This window comes from Leptonotus elevatus, chromosome 18, assembly GCF_054856555.1.
Source record: "Leptonotus elevatus isolate MCC_2025b chromosome 18, RoL_Lele_1.0, whole genome shotgun sequence".
Taxonomy (NCBI): Eukaryota; Metazoa; Chordata; class Actinopteri; order Syngnathiformes; family Syngnathidae; genus Leptonotus; species Leptonotus elevatus.
This window is the reverse complement of record NC_141256.1, coordinates 11,422,224-11,437,860: the sequence shown is the minus strand read 5'-3', so window position 1 is coordinate 11,437,860 and position 15,637 is coordinate 11,422,224. Positions and strand designations below refer to the sequence as shown.

The 15,637-nt window shown below is 41.0% G+C and overlaps 4 protein-coding genes across 8 annotated transcripts; 1 reads left to right on the top strand and 3 right to left on the bottom strand.

Moving 5' to 3' along the window:
• Positions 1–38: 38 nt before the first annotated feature.
• mrps10 (mitochondrial ribosomal protein S10) lies at positions 39–2,032 on the top strand. Its single transcript, XM_086061124.1, has 7 exons — positions 39–160; positions 286–338; positions 536–599; positions 682–821; positions 963–1,071; positions 1,161–1,250; positions 1,330–2,032. The coding sequence occupies exons 1-7, from the start codon at positions 89–91 to the stop codon at positions 1,414–1,416; spliced, it is 615 nt and encodes a 204-aa protein (XP_085917250.1). The 5' UTR covers positions 39–88; the 3' UTR covers positions 1,417–2,032.
• LOC147158601 (uncharacterized) lies at positions 1,936–5,515 on the bottom strand. Of its 5 annotated transcripts, none has more exons than XM_086061123.1 (6): positions 5,484–5,515; positions 3,493–3,584; positions 3,228–3,395; positions 2,951–3,073; positions 2,781–2,888; positions 1,936–2,397 (listed from the first exon to the last, which is right to left on the bottom strand). In XM_086061123.1, the coding sequence occupies exons 2-6, from the start codon at positions 3,582–3,584 to the stop codon at positions 2,292–2,294; spliced, it is 597 nt and encodes a 198-aa protein (XP_085917249.1). In that variant the 5' UTR covers positions 5,484–5,515; the 3' UTR covers positions 1,936–2,291. The 5 variants fall into 5 exon arrangements, with proteins under 5 accessions (XP_085917249.1, XP_085917247.1, XP_085917248.1 ...); XM_086061121.1 differs by having other exon boundaries at positions 5,312–5,499; XM_086061122.1 differs by lacking the exon at positions 5,484–5,515 and adding an exon at positions 4,679–4,714.
• Positions 5,516–6,110: 595 nt separating this feature from the next.
• Positions 6,111–6,622, bottom strand: msgn1 (mesogenin 1). Its single transcript, XM_086061607.1, has one exon. The coding sequence runs from the start codon at positions 6,540–6,542 to the stop codon at positions 6,111–6,113; it is 432 nt and encodes a 143-aa protein (XP_085917733.1). The 5' UTR covers positions 6,543–6,622.
• Positions 6,623–8,587: 1,965 nt separating this feature from the next.
• On the bottom strand, positions 8,588–15,443 carry gen1 (GEN1 Holliday junction 5' flap endonuclease). The gene is made up of 13 exons (XM_086061180.1): positions 15,200–15,443; positions 14,847–15,039; positions 14,597–14,773; positions 14,024–14,134; positions 13,871–13,944; positions 13,704–13,789; positions 13,314–13,464; positions 12,793–12,829; positions 12,633–12,713; positions 12,350–12,480; positions 12,145–12,206; positions 11,051–11,188; positions 8,588–10,047 (listed from the first exon to the last, which is right to left on the bottom strand). The coding sequence occupies exons 1-13, from the start codon at positions 15,358–15,360 to the stop codon at positions 8,957–8,959; spliced, it is 2,493 nt and encodes an 830-aa protein (XP_085917306.1). The 5' UTR covers positions 15,361–15,443; the 3' UTR covers positions 8,588–8,956.
• Positions 15,444–15,637: the final 194 nt, after the last annotated feature.

The following is a 15,637-nucleotide window of genomic DNA, read 5'->3' as shown; positions in this document are numbered from 1 at the left end:
CATCTGTTGGTGTTATGTATCTTCCAGGACAGGAGGTGGCAGCGGTGTGATACGTATCGCTTCCGGTTTGTAGTGCCGCTCTGAAAGCATGGCCGCTTCCATGGGGCTCCGACGAGAATTTTGCTCCTTGGCAAGGATACTAAGCGGAATATCACATTCGGTAATGTTTTTAATGCGGACCCTGACACTTTTGGTGATATATAAAATACAAATGAACAAACAGGACATTGTATGTAGAGCGACTCTATATGACCTTGCCTCTGCTAATATTTTAATGTTTTGCAGGGGCCACGAGTTCTGGACCACTGTGCAGGACACAAGAAATGGCTCACAATTCGGTATGTAGCTTTGTTCCGCGGCTAACTAATCAAATTTCACTTCGGCGAATTGTCAGTGGCTTTTTTAGATCTTTCCCAGCTATGTATGTATGTATGTATGTACATGACATGCACAACCTGTTGCCATTCTAACGCTTACACACATTTCTTTTTTTAATTGCATTTTGGTACAATTGTGTGTATTAAATTCTCTGCAGGCGTCTCCTCCCTTTGAGCCCATCCTTCCACACAGCCACGGCGTTTTCATCAACAGCGTCACCAGTGAGTTGTATCACAATCTTCCCACCTCCAAAACGCCCATTTTCGCTTTACCCAGGAAGCCATTTCTACATTTCCCTTTCAGATCACTGTGACGGAAGAGCCTGACACTCTGTTCCAGAAAGTGACCGTACTGGTTAAAGGCCACGACAGGTCTGTTTTGGACAGCTACGAATATTTCGCCACCATGGCGGCCAAAGAGCTTGGCATTGGCATCGGCAAAGTGTGAGTTTTGCAATATGCGGCGGCAGACAAATCTTCTGCCTCTCACAAAGTTGTTGCATGAGAGCTTTTACGCACTCAGCGTGTGTGAAAGAGGCTTTTGTTTACAGCAATTCTGCATATATATTTTTCCTCCCCTGCCAGTTTTGAACCTCCCAAAGACATGGACAGGTTTACACTGCTCAAGTCAGTCCACATCTTCAAAAAACACAGGGTTCAATATGAGATGAGGACGCACTACAGGTGTATTGAGGTGAAATTTGGTAGACATACATACATTTGTAAAGTTGCAATAAAAAAATAAAAAAAGGAGTTGTAGTAACAATTTGTCTGTGTTTGTAGTTGTCTCATTTAACAGGCTCCACAGCTCGGGTGTATCTGGAATACATCCAGAGGAACCTTCCAGAAAGTGTAGCCATGCAGGTGACCAAGGTGAGTCGTGCTCTTGCTGTACGCGTTGCACCATATATGAGATGTTAACAAGCCTCATAATGTTGCTTTTTGTTATTAGACTGCGATCGAGAAAGTTCCAGAACACATGCATGAGCCCATGTGGAGCGACGAGTCCACGGAGGAAGTGCAGAAGCCCAGTCAGTAAATGCACATCAGCAAGAGTTGAGCACAGAATATTGTCCATCCGGTCATTTTCTATCATCCTTATTTGGATCTGTCCGAACTGATGCATGCTAGAGGCCATGCGCACCCTGAACTGGCCACCAGCCAATTGCATGGCACTTATAGCCAAACCAGCATTCACGGCTAAGGACAATCGAGAGTCTTCATCGCGCATGCTTTTGGAATGTGAGGAGGAAACCCACACAAGCAAGAGAACATGCAAACAACATACAGGAAGACCAGGACCCAGATTCAAACCTCCATCCTCTGGAAATGTGAGGCCGATGCGCTAACCGCTACGTACTGCCGGAGAATCTTGTCAATATCTGAAATAGAAATTGTACTTAATGTATTCGCGTGTGTCTTTATTTTATTACTAAGTAGGCTAAAGGGTTACGTATTTGTTCTGTTCATTATTCACAAGTTTCTTTGTATTTAAAGTCAATACATAGCATTATTGATGCTGCAGTCACACCACTGTAAACATAAAACCAGCATGTAATGCTTTGCATCATTTATTAGATTAATATGCACACTCATATACACATTCAAAGTACATATACTGTACGCATATAAATATATATAAAACGTGATTCTGATTAATGTGTTGCGTTATCCATCTCGGGGCGGCCATTTTGCCACTTGCTTTAAACTGAAACTCATCACAGTGCCTAAAGGCTCAGGTAGCGACCAGCTCGCCCACATCTCACCTTTTTTCTGGATTTGGTCATGTGATGTTTGCATAATGTATATGCTGGATTCAGATGGAGAGTGCACTCTTTGTAGCGTACATCTAACAATCATGTTCTTTTGTCCACTCCACTATTTTGTATTTTTTTTTTTTTATAAAGGAGGATGTTAAAAATGGTAGCCACCTTGGGGCCCCAGCCATCTGTGACCTCTGTCAGGGATGGGTGGTGGGGGTGGAGGAGGAGTGAGAGGAGACACTGGTCCTTTGTAGTCGCTGTGCAAAAAGATAAATCACAAGCATTGGAGTCTCGACTTTGCCCAGTAGGAGGCACACTGATTAGAACAGCCAAATTTCAACTAAGATGTCAGTTGGATATTGCTATGGAGGACCAAAAATGCCTAAATAAATCAAATTGGAAATAAAAACGTGTATAATATATATATATTAATAAATAAAAAAATACAAATAAATAAAACATGAGATTAAAAAAATATAAAAATAAATGTGGAACTAAATACAACCATACATATATAAATAGAATTGAATGTCAATCAAACACTGCTCTCATATTCATTTCATGCTGCAGACATGTCAGCATGAAATCACCCCATAAATGGCCAAATCCCTGTTTATGAGAAAATGTCAAATTGTCTTACCCTATCGGAGCTCTGGGGTAAAAGGGACACAGCGGCCCGGGGCCTAGGATGCCGCGGCCTCGCAGGTGTGAGGGATGCCCTGGCAAAGGTAGCGTCGGGTGTCTGTGCCTGTACAATGCGAAACATCTCATCAGTGTGTGGTGATTTAGGCTTTAGTTTAAAGAGGCTACCTGGTCATGGGTGGGTAGGACCCTCTGAGGTGCGAGGGAGGAGGTGGAGGGCCCATGCCCATTTGTCCGTCACTACATCGATACTCTCTTGGATCAGGGTAAGGTTGCATAATCCCCATTTCTCTGTAAACACAAGCAGGAATTACATAGCAACTGCAGTATTTATCAGGAAGTTCACATCATAATATTAATTAACTGTTGAGGCAATGTATAACCGGTAAGTAAGAGTTTAATGGCCCTCTTGCTAAAACATGCAAAAAATGAGAATGACTCATACGTAGCACTCAATAGCGTCAACGTATTTGACCTCATGGGGGAGAGTCCATTCATTGCTCCATCATTGATTGGACCCCTCCCAAAGAGAGGCGGGCCATTGACTTTCATGCCCCGTCCTCCACCTCGACTCAACCGACCCCCTCGATCGCGGCCTCTGAAGCGTAGTCCCCTGCCGCGAACGGAGAAACGAACAATATGAGAATCTAAACAACACAGCGTACGATCTAGAAGACGAAGAAGCACAAGTGAAGTACCGTCATAGCAACCTGAATTTATTTTGCGTGAAGGGCAGTCTGCCAGAACCACACTTAGAGGTTTTGGAAACATCAGTCGGCCTTTCTTTAGTGTCTCCATCCATCTGAAAAGATGTGCATGCATATTAGCATAAAGTAAACCGAAAATAGCACATTGAGTGGGTGAAGAAAATAGTGGGCTGGAATATATCCAACCGGGTCGTCGCGGTGCTTTTCCACGACGCACAATGAGGCACTCTAAAGCGAACAGAGACCTTTGAGATTTTGTTACTTTCCTGCTTTACCTGCACTCACAGCAGACAATGAGGCACTCTAAATTAGCCTAGATTTAAGTATCACTACCTGCACTCAGAGCAGACAACAAGGCACTCTAAATTGGCCTAGATTTAAGTATCAATATCTGCACTCAGAGCAGACAACAAGGCACTCTAAATTGGCCTATAGATTTAATTATCAAAATTATATCTGTAAAAAAACAAAAAAACGTTTTACTTTTTAATTTGAACTACTTAAATTAATTATGCTTTCAGCGCAAATCTAATTTATTGAGTTGTATCACTGCGGTTAAACATGGTGCTTGTGTCGACTCATGTTAGACGTCGTTACATAATGAAGGCGTAAGGCATAGATGGGAAATGCGGCCCGCACGCCATTGTTAAAAGCATTACAACAAACTTTGCAATGTATATGAATCTACTGTTAGGTGTGACAGCAAGCCTTAACTTTTCTCCGATGTTCCACAGACGTTGTAAGGGGCGATGTTGATTGAGCTGCATTGTCATTCGTGTGTGGCGTTGCTGATCTGATGTGTATTTCTCGTGGCTCATGCCTCATTAGATCCAAAGCACCAGGCTGTTTCAAGGCCTTCTCTGAATTTCTGTGTTAATTATTATTCTTTCGACAAATGACGACAACAATGGCCTACTTAGGGGGGTCATCAACATGCATGAATTCGCAGCTGTCTCTAGCTCAATCCACAGGGAAGACATTTTCAGACAGATGCTTCACTTATTTGGAGATTTATGTAAAAAAAAAAACACCAAGTGCAGTTATCTAACACAGCACTAAGTACAAATGAACAGTTTCAAGATGAAGAGGTTTGGCTTTGAGGCTTTTATAAGCAATTACATTACAGATAAATAATTCAACTGTCCTTTTATCAGGAATAAACTTCTGCATGCAAAGGATATTTATTTACCATTGGGCTGTTTTAAGATTCGGGACTGATGTTTCCTTGCTTTGTAAGCTCCTGTCTCCAATGTCAGCGATCTCTCCATGACCTCGTTAATTCTTTGTGACATCATCTTAAAAGAAGTGTGCCACTAGCTTTTTATGACCTGCAGATCTAATGCCAGGTTGTCGGCCACTTCTATTTGATTTTCATCGAAACCATTATCATTTTCTTTTTTTTAAATAACATTCATGGTCAAACTGGCTGTTACAGTGACTTACAATAATAGTCAATGTGCTTTTAGGAATAAAATCTGATGGTGGCACATGGTGTGTAAAGTTAAAGAACCACTGTCCTAGACAGATTGACCACACAAAACTGTGAATCATTTTCCGCCACGCTGAGGTGCATGGCATCAAGGTTTGATGATCATTTCAAGGATTCTCTGAAATGTTATCTAAATGTAAATGTTATTATGACTAAAACTGACCCAACAAAAAAAACAACAACGTTCCTCACTCACATTTGACATGGCATTAAAAACACATTATACAAAGATAACATTTAAAAAGTGTGCATCTTGGTATTAACACTGGTGAGAAAAAGAAGGCATAGAAGACAACTTTAAGTGAGGCGGACCCGTCTATTCCCTGGACTCACCACTGGCACACTTTTCATTGTCCGGCGCTAATCACATTTACATGTCGATTGGACATTAGGGAAAAAAATAGATTAAGGCAGTAACATGTTAACGTTACTTGAATTGAGTCATTGTTCAAGTGCTGTTTTCTCTCTCTCTCTCTCTTTTTTCTGTAATGAACGAGTTAGTTACCAATAAAGTTGGTGGTGAACAGATGAGGCGGACAAAATATATTTTTTAATTGGCTGGCATAGTAACGAAACAGACACGCCCAACTGAAATAATGCTTAAACGTGATTGGATACGGCACTTCCTGTTTTGGTATTCTAGATATTATGAATGGATGAATTATTTGATTGGTAAACCATTTGTATTTCTCCAAATTAAACACATTTATCTGGCTAGGTTTTCTAACATTCTGATTGGCTCAAATTCACAACTTCAATTTGCGAGTTTATAGTATAAGTCACGAAACGACAACAACGAAACAAATTTACATGTTTATTTTTTTTCAGCAAAGCCACGCACTGATAGCTATTAACACAAATCTTAGCAGCTACTTTCTTCCAAAATAGTCCACACTAATAAAACAAGATACAAAATGTCACCAAACTATTGTTCTAATCCTAATTGTGTCTCCATATACAAAACAATAAGTGCCCATAAACAATATTTACATCAAGAAAAGGGCAAAGGCATGTAAAAAATCCAAACACACTTATTAACATGTAAAGCAGTTTAGTTTAAAAAATATTAAAAAAGAGTCCAAAGATGAGCATGACCCCGACTTTTACGCGCGGGTGCGTAAAATGGTGACTTTTACGCATGGCTCAAAATGTCTGAGAGCTTATTAATATACTCGATGGTGTACTTCAGGGTTTGTATTTTGGTCAGAGGCTGGCCCCTCTTGGTGTAGTCCGGCGGCAGGTAGTCCCGGAGCTGGTGGAGAGCCTCGGCCAGACTCCTCATCCTCATCTTCTCCCTCTCGCTCGCCTTGACGCGCCTCTTGGTGGACATCTTGGCCTTGCCGAGCGTCCTGGGCGCCTTGGAGCCGGAGCGGGGATCCCGCCCTGGAAAGTCGTAGGCGATCTCTGGAGTAGAGAGACTGCCGGAGTAGAACATCTCCGGCGAGGAGCACACGGAGTCCACGGAGGAAGAAGAATTGGACTCCGGGGAGGAGCCGGCGGAATTGAGCTGTTCGTCGACCTTCCAGTCTTGTAGGAGCGCGGACGTTGCAACATCGAGGTCCATATTGAGGAAAATCGCATCCAGAGATGATGACAGCAGACGGGGTTTCTCTGAGGAGATGACGTTTTTATACGTGGGCGCATCTCCGGAGGTTTATGGGTTCACAGCTGAGGCGGAAAAAACGAGTTCAAAGCGAAGCACAAGTGGCAAAATGCGACCTTCGCGAAGGACGTCGTTCGTTCTCACCCAGGTGCGAATAAGGTTAAATAGGCGGATAATGCGACAGAAAGACAAATAATTAGATTCCCTTTGTGGGAGATGAGCCTTTAAAGTCTGCATGGCGACAATTATCAGTTTGATGTGATCTGCCTAATGAAGGGCAGGCCCGCGCAAGACCACCTGAACATTTGCAGGCAAAATAGTGCACGTAGTTCCGCTATAGTCAGAACTAAAAGGATAGACAACGTCGGGTAGAAAAACAATAGAAATAGCCTAACTACATTTGAGCTTATAGTTATTTTAAAAACAATACAGCCATGATTCAAAAAAAAAAAAAAAATGTGCATACTGAGAAGACTGCATCAGACTAAATGGAAATAAATAGCAACTGAATACGGTCTATTAATTAAAATAAAATAATTGCATTCCATCTATTAATCTTTAAGAATGCAGCTCTACAACCATAAAAAAAATGAATTGATGTGCAATACTTAATAATAAAAAAGTAACCTAATTGTACATTAAAAATTTAAATGTGAAAATACACTAATTAATAAAATAATTTGATAAAGAAAAAGGCTTATCACTACACTGAAAAAAATGAAAAAATTGATTGCATTTACCACATTGTACAATAGGCTTTTCAATTTAGAGAATGCTGCCCTTGAAAAACAGGTGAAAAGTTAAAAAGATTAAAAAAAATATATATATATATATTTTTTAATAACATTATTTAAAATTCTGCTCACATAAAACTGAACAAACGTACAACAAAAATACCAGCAAAAACAGCAATAGTTCAAATCTGACTTAATTGAAAATGTGATATTTTGGAAAGTAAATTAAAAAAAAATGTTGTGTTGAACCTATGTATTTAGAATGCTTCAATAAACTTTGGAAAATTGTAACTACACCACACTAAACATTTATGGCCACCATTAAATTAAAACAATTTTCCAATGCTTATTTTTGTTTGTAGTTTGCATGTGTGTAGAACGGCACAACATACCCAGAACTGTTCCTAATATATTGTCTCACTCATGCTGCAAAATAAAGTAACCGAAAAATACACAGTGCAAAAGTAACATACTTTACAGTACATTTACCTGACAGCAAGCCACTATTTGTTTTGAGTGTTTATTGTGTTCACCAACAGACAACTACATTTCTTCAAGCACTTTATGCGTTTTAAGCCTTTATTGCGACAAAGAATACATAAAAATAAGAGTATGGGTGGACACAAGCTGGCGAGGTGGAGTTATTGGAGTCAGAGGATGCAGCTGTCACCAAGCTCATGCCAGACCTTTTCATGTCTGAAAAGGTGTGTAAGGCCTCACTCATGATCAAGGGGACCAACAGCGGAGGGCTGTAAAAGCGACAGCTCAGTCCTCTCGGGGGGCGTGTGCGTTTAAATGGACTTAAGATATAAATAATGTATTTTTATTTTTTAATACTGTGCCAAATTATTGTGAGTCGAGGTTGGAACTGCGCAGCCCACAACTGCGAGGCAGACGTGCTATTTCAAAAGTGCTAGGTCACAATTTTGATTATTTTTGTTGTTGTTGTTGTTAATTGGGTGGCAAGGTGGACTAGTCGTTAATTGGAATACGGGTTTGCGTCTTGCTTTGCACGGTCTCTCCGTTCTCCAGGTATTCTCACATTCCAAAAATACGCAAGTTAGCTTCATTGAAAACTCTGCATTGCCCTTATATGTGAATGCGAGTGCTCATGTTTGTTCCTCTGTATCTGCAATTTTTTGGTGAAGGGTTCAGGGTGCAACTCACCTTTCGCCAGTCAGCTAATATATATATATATATATATATATATATATATATATATATATATATATATATATATATATATATATATATATTCCAGTTTACTTGAAAATCAAGTGAGGGTAAGCGGCGTGTGCTAATGAACAGAGATCATTACCCAATTTCACTTAATTTTGTCAGGAAATTATTATTTTATTTACTAAATTGCAAGGTAGGGGCTGACCGATTAAATCAGTGAATCCAACACGTTCAAAATTGGCAAAAAAGTGACACATTTTTGCTTTAAAAAAAAAATGCATTAACACTTTACAACATAAGACAAATATGACGTTCAACAACAAAAAAACCTGAAGATTTAGATAAATTATGTCGATTTTTTTTGTAGTGTGCTTGAAAATTGTGTCTGAGGATTAAAAGAGATAAGAGTACCTTCGTCATGATGGATTTCTATGACATTCGAAATGTTTTTCTTCCTACTTCTCACTTGAAGAACTTGAGCCTGACTCTCTCTGCCAGCGGCAAAGGGCTGTCCCCGCCCAGGACTGAATCGTCGCTATCTAACTCACCGATGGGGGACGCCGGGGTGGGAGGGAACACGTCATCAACGTCGGCTTCGACCTGGGTTTTGCTTTTGAGCTTTGTGACATTATCTCCACGTTGGGGCACGAGTGACTGGATTCTCTCAGTGGTGGGTTTCAGCGGTCTGCAAACCGGTTTCAGAGGACGGCCCAACAGGATGCGTCCCTTGGACCCGTATGTGTGCTTGCTCTTGGTGGTTCTACGAGGCCCGATCTGCCGGTTCTCCGCATCACTATCCTCACTGGATGAACACACGCTCACGCACACGCTCTTCTTGATGGTCATCTTTCGATCTTTTCCCGCCTGAACTGGTTCCGAGAGGCATCTTTGCACTTTGGTGGCTGCTGTTTTGATAAATTTGTACGTGTGAGGAGGCTGATGCGCCGTCTTTGTCCGGCTTTGCACAGCTGGACTTGCTTCACCTGATATTTTGATACCACTGCCGTCTTTATGAGGGTGTGCTACGGGTTTTAAAATTGGTACGAGGAGGTTTAGTTGTGTGGAGACGACATTCCGTGCTTCCGTTGTTAAGGCTGTGTTTCTCATGAGCAGCCTGTCCTTCAGAGGATAATCAGTAAAACAGCGCTCTGGATCAGCAATGGAGTTTTGCGGTTTAGGGGATTTCAGCTCCGCATCCACCACGCCGGGACTCGCGGGAGACCGCGGTGGGCAATTTGGAGCCGTTTGAGACGGCGGAGTGGCCGTGAAGGACAACGCGCCCCAGTCGATGTCACTAAGATGGAGGGCGTCGATAGCGGCTGAGACGGACGGCGAGGAGTCCGTCTGAGAATGAGGCGAACCGAGACGGTTTTCGGCGAGTCGCTGATGCAGTTTATGGTTTACGGGTGTGTCCAAAAGCAGCACTTCCTGCGAGTTTGGAAGGATGGCTGCCATTGTTTGGGCAGGGGAGGGCTGAAGGGTCATCTGCGCTAGGAGGTTCGAAACATCATCTGCTTTATCAGTTATCTTCTCTTTTTTGCTCTTTTTTTTCTCTGAAAGAGGAACAGAGACTCAATGTTAGCAAAAAACGAAAATGTGTAAGTGTAGGCCTTTCAGCTTTCATTTAAAAGCACTCACCTTTGTTTATCTATCAATGTGACATGATTTCACCAGATGTCCGACATTTTTTCTATGGTGTTGTGTCGTGAGTTAAAAAAAGAAAAATAAAGTAAAATACGTGCTTTGACTCAATAATCTGCCTTTACAGATCATTCTACCGTTCTATTAATTTATTTCTACTATACAATCAATTTACTCTAAAAAGACTATATTTTGGTCAAGTCAAAACAAACAATGCGAAAACGGTCAGAGAAACGATCCCACAACGTTCAGGATGGAAGACAGCCACTCTAACACTTGAGCTATGCCAGACTTATTGTTAGTTAACATATTGCTGGTTTGTCTTAAAGGAGACCAAAAATGGAGGTACGAGGATTCCACCTGACACCTGCGATATTAGAGTAGGAGTGGCATGGGTCAGTGGTTGAAGATTTTGTGATTGTTCCTTTTTTTGTATTTTTTATATTTTACTCTCTTCTGAGTATAAAGTTGACTCTGTTTAGACTGAGACCAAATATCGTCTTTTTTTTTTTTTTTTAGAGTAAAATGTACTCTAAAAGATGCCAAGTAAGAGGAAGTGAAGCCCTCTGCCCGTGTTACAGCGCAAGGTGAAGCACGACCTGGAGACACCTCACAGCTCCATCTGAGCCTTTGATGTGCGCCGGCCAAGCTGTCAAACTAACATGTCCGGGTGTCGGAGCAGCCGTAACGGCCTCGCTTGCAAAAACAAAACAACGCTCCGCGTGCCTTTGATCAGGACATCTCGTCGGCTCGGCATGGGAAGAACTTGGCACGTCTGGGTACGGAGGAGGTGGGCGGGGCTGGCTCTGGGGCCCATACGAAATCAATATGGAAACGTATCATGCATGCGTAGCAATATGTTGTACATATCTGGCCCAGAGGCTGTTGATTAAACACCGGCGTCATCTTACTTACTCTTTGTCTTATTCTCTTTGTCCCTCAGGTAGCCCGCCACCACTTCTGGGAAGGCCACGCGGAAGAGGCTCTCCTCCTCCACCGAGCTCACCTCGTGCTGATCCTCGGCTGGCCGATCCTCTGGAAACACGTAATGATCTGCAGGGTACGCACAATAAGAAGACAATTTGTTTCCACGCATTCTTTTCCTTTTATATATTCAATCAAATGAGATGATTGCTTTTGTTATTGGGGAGGCCTCAATATTCGTTGATACATTTTCACAAATTCCGACAGATTTCCAAGTTGAAATTCAAACACTTTTTAAGAATTATAAGCACCAATAGGAACGCCAATAGATAATTTAAAAAATTGTACGATAAATAAGGGAAATTGAGTCACCTGAGGTGCAACTTTTCTAGTTAAATCAGATTTTGCCTACACATACTAGTTAAAACTCATAAAAAGAATATTAGATAATTATGTATTATATTATTTTTTCTGTTACATTTAACTTTTTCTTGTATTTATAACATTATATAATATTTTTAAGGCAGTTTTTTTCCTTTGTTTTTTTTTTAAGTAACATATTTTTTCTCTCAATTTTTAGTCCTTCCTTGCGATTTATTTTTTGTGAAGCTCGCAAAAACATTTATTGTTAACATTAGCATTACTCACTCATCAGACAGCATTCCGTAGAATATCACAATGTAGGACAAGGGCTTTATGATAAATATGAACATGCCTCAAACACAAAATGCATTGTAGAATAACAGATTTTAAAAAAACACATAACATAAAAACAAAAATAACAATACAAATTCAATTGAATAATGATTTTGTATTTATCTTCTCAGGTTTAAATGGTAGAAAATTGGCTTGTTAGTAAGCTAGACTTGGATATGACAGATTGCCCAGCACGGGGAGGAAGCCAGTTTAGCACCTAGCGGCTGTTGTGAGTGATCTGCCACCTCTGAAGCGCACCTCACAGCCAGTCACTAACAACCCCCAGGACCCCACGACATCCCCGCACCCCAACCTCACCTCTGCTCCACGCAGCAGGCCTGTCACTCAAGATGTTTTATCACCGTGTGTGTGTGTGTGCTTAAACTTGCCTGGTGTGCTCCAGATTACTTCGAAACAAGAAACTGAATTCCTCACGCGTTGTTTCAATATCCTTTTTGGAGGAATGGGGAAGGGGGGGGTTGGAAATGGAAAAAAATCCACATTAAAACAGCTTTAAAATATTTGCATTTAATAAACTTGACTAAATATATTTTTCATTCTACAATTAATCAAAATCAAAAACAAAAGGACTACCGGATGGGCTTGATTTGCGATGATGCAATTCTGCCACACTTTCTGTTCATCAGCTCCGTATAGGTCATCAGGACTAAAACCTTTTCGCTTGTGTAGTGCTTTGGCCACTCCATCTTTTCAAGAGCAAATTTCTATGGGGAAAATGAAAATAAACACAGTTTCGTGATAACAATCTGGGAAAACAGCCAGTGGGGCCCAAGAACAAAATGAATCCAGCAGCTCGGTAATTATAAAAACTAACTAAATAAATATATGAACGCTGTAGAAGGACATAACGCATTACCTGCATTAATAGCATATTCGGCTGCTTCCTCTTGACGTTTTTGACAGGTTTATCCTTGGATAGCAGAAACTCGTTGATAATCTTGCAGGGAAATTCAAACACACCAATTTAACAGCTGTCCCAAAATAAAACCAAACGAGGCGCATAGCAACAGCTGTACCTCTGTGAACGGGTACTGCTGATTTGCCAGTGTTTTCCTGAAACGACAGAAAACCAATAAAACAGCTGTGCTAACTCCAGCGACAGTCTGTGTAATAAGTGGTTGAACGATACAAATTATTTATTATTATTTTTTTACATGGTTCTATTGTCCACAAAATTTGGGGGGGGGGGGGGGGGGGGTTTGATAACGTTCTATTTTAATGACCATATTGTGTGTAGTTGGATGTTGGCAAGCTTACATGTCTACTCTGTTATAGTAAAAAAATCAACTGATATAAAAATAAAAATGTCCACCCTGTCAGCAAGCTCAAATATGTTGTTTTGTTAACTTGTACCAATAAAAAGCACGGGAGCTTAAACAATATGCATTTCTAACAGCATAAAATCTACGTAATACAATAAATATGAAGCATTTAGGCTAAGATAGGCTCACCAAATAAGCAATGCGGGGAGCGTTTCTGACCCTTATCCTTGCGTGTCTTGTTTATAGTTGATGTTATGATGACAACTGCAACATACTTTTTTATATTTGCCTCTATGGATTGGGCCTGGCGGGTCCGTTCTGAGTGGTGCCAATCACATGGGCACCGGTAGTCAAAATCTTGAGGTTGGCAGAATCGCTGACTGTCACAAAGCATGCAGCCGCTACGTTCGTGTGCTTTGTTGGAACCTTAGAGAAAAAATAAAATAAACAAATGTAATTACATGGTAATGTCAAAAAAGTGGAAATGCAATTACAGGTAGCAATAACGTTTTGTTAATGCTGGGATTTTTCTGAGCTCGCGAAGCCGCCTGCAAAGAATTATATTTAACGTTTGCTTTATTTTGACTCTGAATACACATATTTGAGACACGCAACCAGTCTTTATCTGGGCTACAAACGGAGGTGCGAGTTCAAAGCTCACTCACCTGGATGTCGACATATGTGGCAGTGGGGAAGCTTCTTCACGACTCCCTGAGACACGCACGCCGCCTCATCCTTCCACCGCATGAACCTGATAGAATCAGCACATGCGACATCATCGCACCATCGCTCTGTTGTCTTCATACGCAGCGCCGCTTGTTTTTAATTCTACCTCTGCAGAAGTGTTTGCCCTCTAATGGTCTGGATCAGCTTGAGAGCTTGTTCTTTACCAACACCTGGGACTCCCTTATGGGAGCATCAAAAGGTGTGCGTTAACAGAAGAACAGAAGTCGTGTGTGGTTTGTTTAGGTAGGATTGTAGATACTTTGGGAATGTAATCGCATCCAAGCAGGATTGCCAGACCGACAAGATTCTCTCTGGACAGGCACATCTCGGTTTGGACACGGGAGGTCTTGTAGCAGTCCACCTGGGGGTCCTGGAAGGAAATACAAAATTAGGCCCATTTTTTTAAATTATTTTAAAATATTGTGAATTTAAGATGAACTCCAAATTAATGTTGTGAAATAACTTTTACATGTAAATGAGTGTTGCCTAAATAATTTAAATAATCTAACTTAATAATAACCAAAATTATTAGCATTATTTTTTTATACTTCCTTAATTTGAAAATATATGAGGAAGAGACACTCAAAACTGAGCATTATTACATTTTATAAAATTTTTGGATCTCATTAGATTGTGGTGGTCTGTCTAATACGGTGAATATAAATTGTGACACACTATTCTACATCCTTAGCATCAGACTTTCCATCAAGATCAGCACATTCGAGTGCACTGTACGCCAATTAGTAATTATAATATTGTGGAAATTCCTAATCCCTAATTTCAAATCTCAGTCAAACCCATTACACACAAGAGAGCTCATGAATATACACACTTTGGAGTTCATATTGAAATTTCTGTAGACAGTCCGTGCTCCGTACAAGAACACATCTCCGTCATTGGTGATGCAACCGTCCACGAGACTGTGAGAGTCCAGATATGCACACATGGCCTCGGCCTCCCCTGCAGCAACCACCCATGGCAGACCCAGGTAGTCAAGCATCTCCGCACACTGCAAACAGAGGTGACAATGTTATGCTTACATGATGACAATTATGTTCGATAATGTATACAAGCAAACCAACCTCTCTGAGAACTGCATTAAAGCGCCCTCTGCTGGTGCTAGTGGAGGATTTAGATGTTTTCTTAGGTCCTCCATATCGGTTTGCAGTCCTCTGGCTCATGGTCTCTGCTTTCAGTTTAGGGGCCTCTCCTTCCATGACGAACACCAGCTTCACCCCCATTAAAATGAGGGACGACACCCGGAAAAATAGATTCCTGCGTATCATCATGGTTAATTTAGTTAGCTGCATACAGTGAATAAAAAAAAAGTCGAAACAAACCCTAATCAAATGCCAGGTTTTTGTGATGTTAAAAAATGAGATTCAAAACTTTTTCCACCATTAACGTAACTGAAATATTTTTGAGAGTGTATTACCTCAAATGGGGCTTCATAACTCTGCCCATCATTGCTTGCACACGCTGGGCCTCGCAAACCCACAAACTGAGGTCGACCGCCAGCGTCTTCCCGCTCAAACTGTACAGCGGTACAGACTCTCGAACAGGTTCGAGGATAGACCACAAGTCGTGTACACCCATTGCTACACTAATATGTGATTTCTATGCGGTAAATGGGCAAAAAACATGACAACGACGCGATGCATAAGATCACAATAATGGAGTCAAATGTTTTTCAAACATAGGCGCCTCCCGGGGCCGCGATCCAATTCGCTGACAATCTGGCCGACACGCATCCCTTGTGTCATCTATCACGTAAGATTTGTGAAAACATTTTTTAACTGAAACTTCTACAAATATATAGCTATAGAAATATATGATAAATAGTTAAATCCGACGATAAGAAAATTACTGAGTT

Excerpts from the sequence above, each read along its gene's own strand:
- mrps10 (XM_086061124.1), top strand. The coding sequence starts at position 89 with ATGGCCGCTTCCATGGGGCTCCGACGAGAATTTTGCTCCTTGGCAAGG. Across the intron at positions 600-681 it reads TTTCATCAACAGCGTCACCA|ATCACTGTGACGGAAGAGCC; the intron begins GTGAGTTGTATC and ends TTTCCCTTTCAG. Across the intron at positions 1,251-1,329 it reads TAGCCATGCAGGTGACCAAG|ACTGCGATCGAGAAAGTTCC; the intron begins GTGAGTCGTGCT and ends TTTTGTTATTAG.
- LOC147158601 (XM_086061119.1), bottom strand. The coding sequence starts at position 4,314 with ATGAGGCATGAGCCACGAGAAATACACATCAGATCAGCAACGCCACAC. Across the intron at positions 3,074-3,227 it reads TTGACGCTATTGAGTGCTAC|AGAAATGGGGATTATGCAAC; the intron begins GTATGAGTCATT and ends TTGTGTTTACAG. Across the intron at positions 2,889-2,950 it reads TCCTACCCACCCATGACCAG|GCACAGACACCCGACGCTAC; the intron begins GTAGCCTCTTTA and ends CGCATTGTACAG.
- msgn1 (XM_086061607.1), bottom strand. The coding sequence starts at position 6,542 with ATGGACCTCGATGTTGCAACGTCCGCGCTCCTACAAGACTGGAAGGTC.
- gen1 (XM_086061180.1), bottom strand. The coding sequence starts at position 15,360 with ATGGGTGTACACGACTTGTGGTCTATCCTCGAACCTGTTCGAGAGTCT. Across the intron at positions 13,790-13,870 it reads GGGCAAACACTTCTGCAGAG|GTTCATGCGGTGGAAGGATG; the intron begins GTAGAATTAAAA and ends TGATTCTATCAG. Across the intron at positions 12,714-12,792 it reads AGCAGTACCCGTTCACAGAG|ATTATCAACGAGTTTCTGCT; the intron begins GTACAGCTGTTG and ends TTTCCCTGCAAG.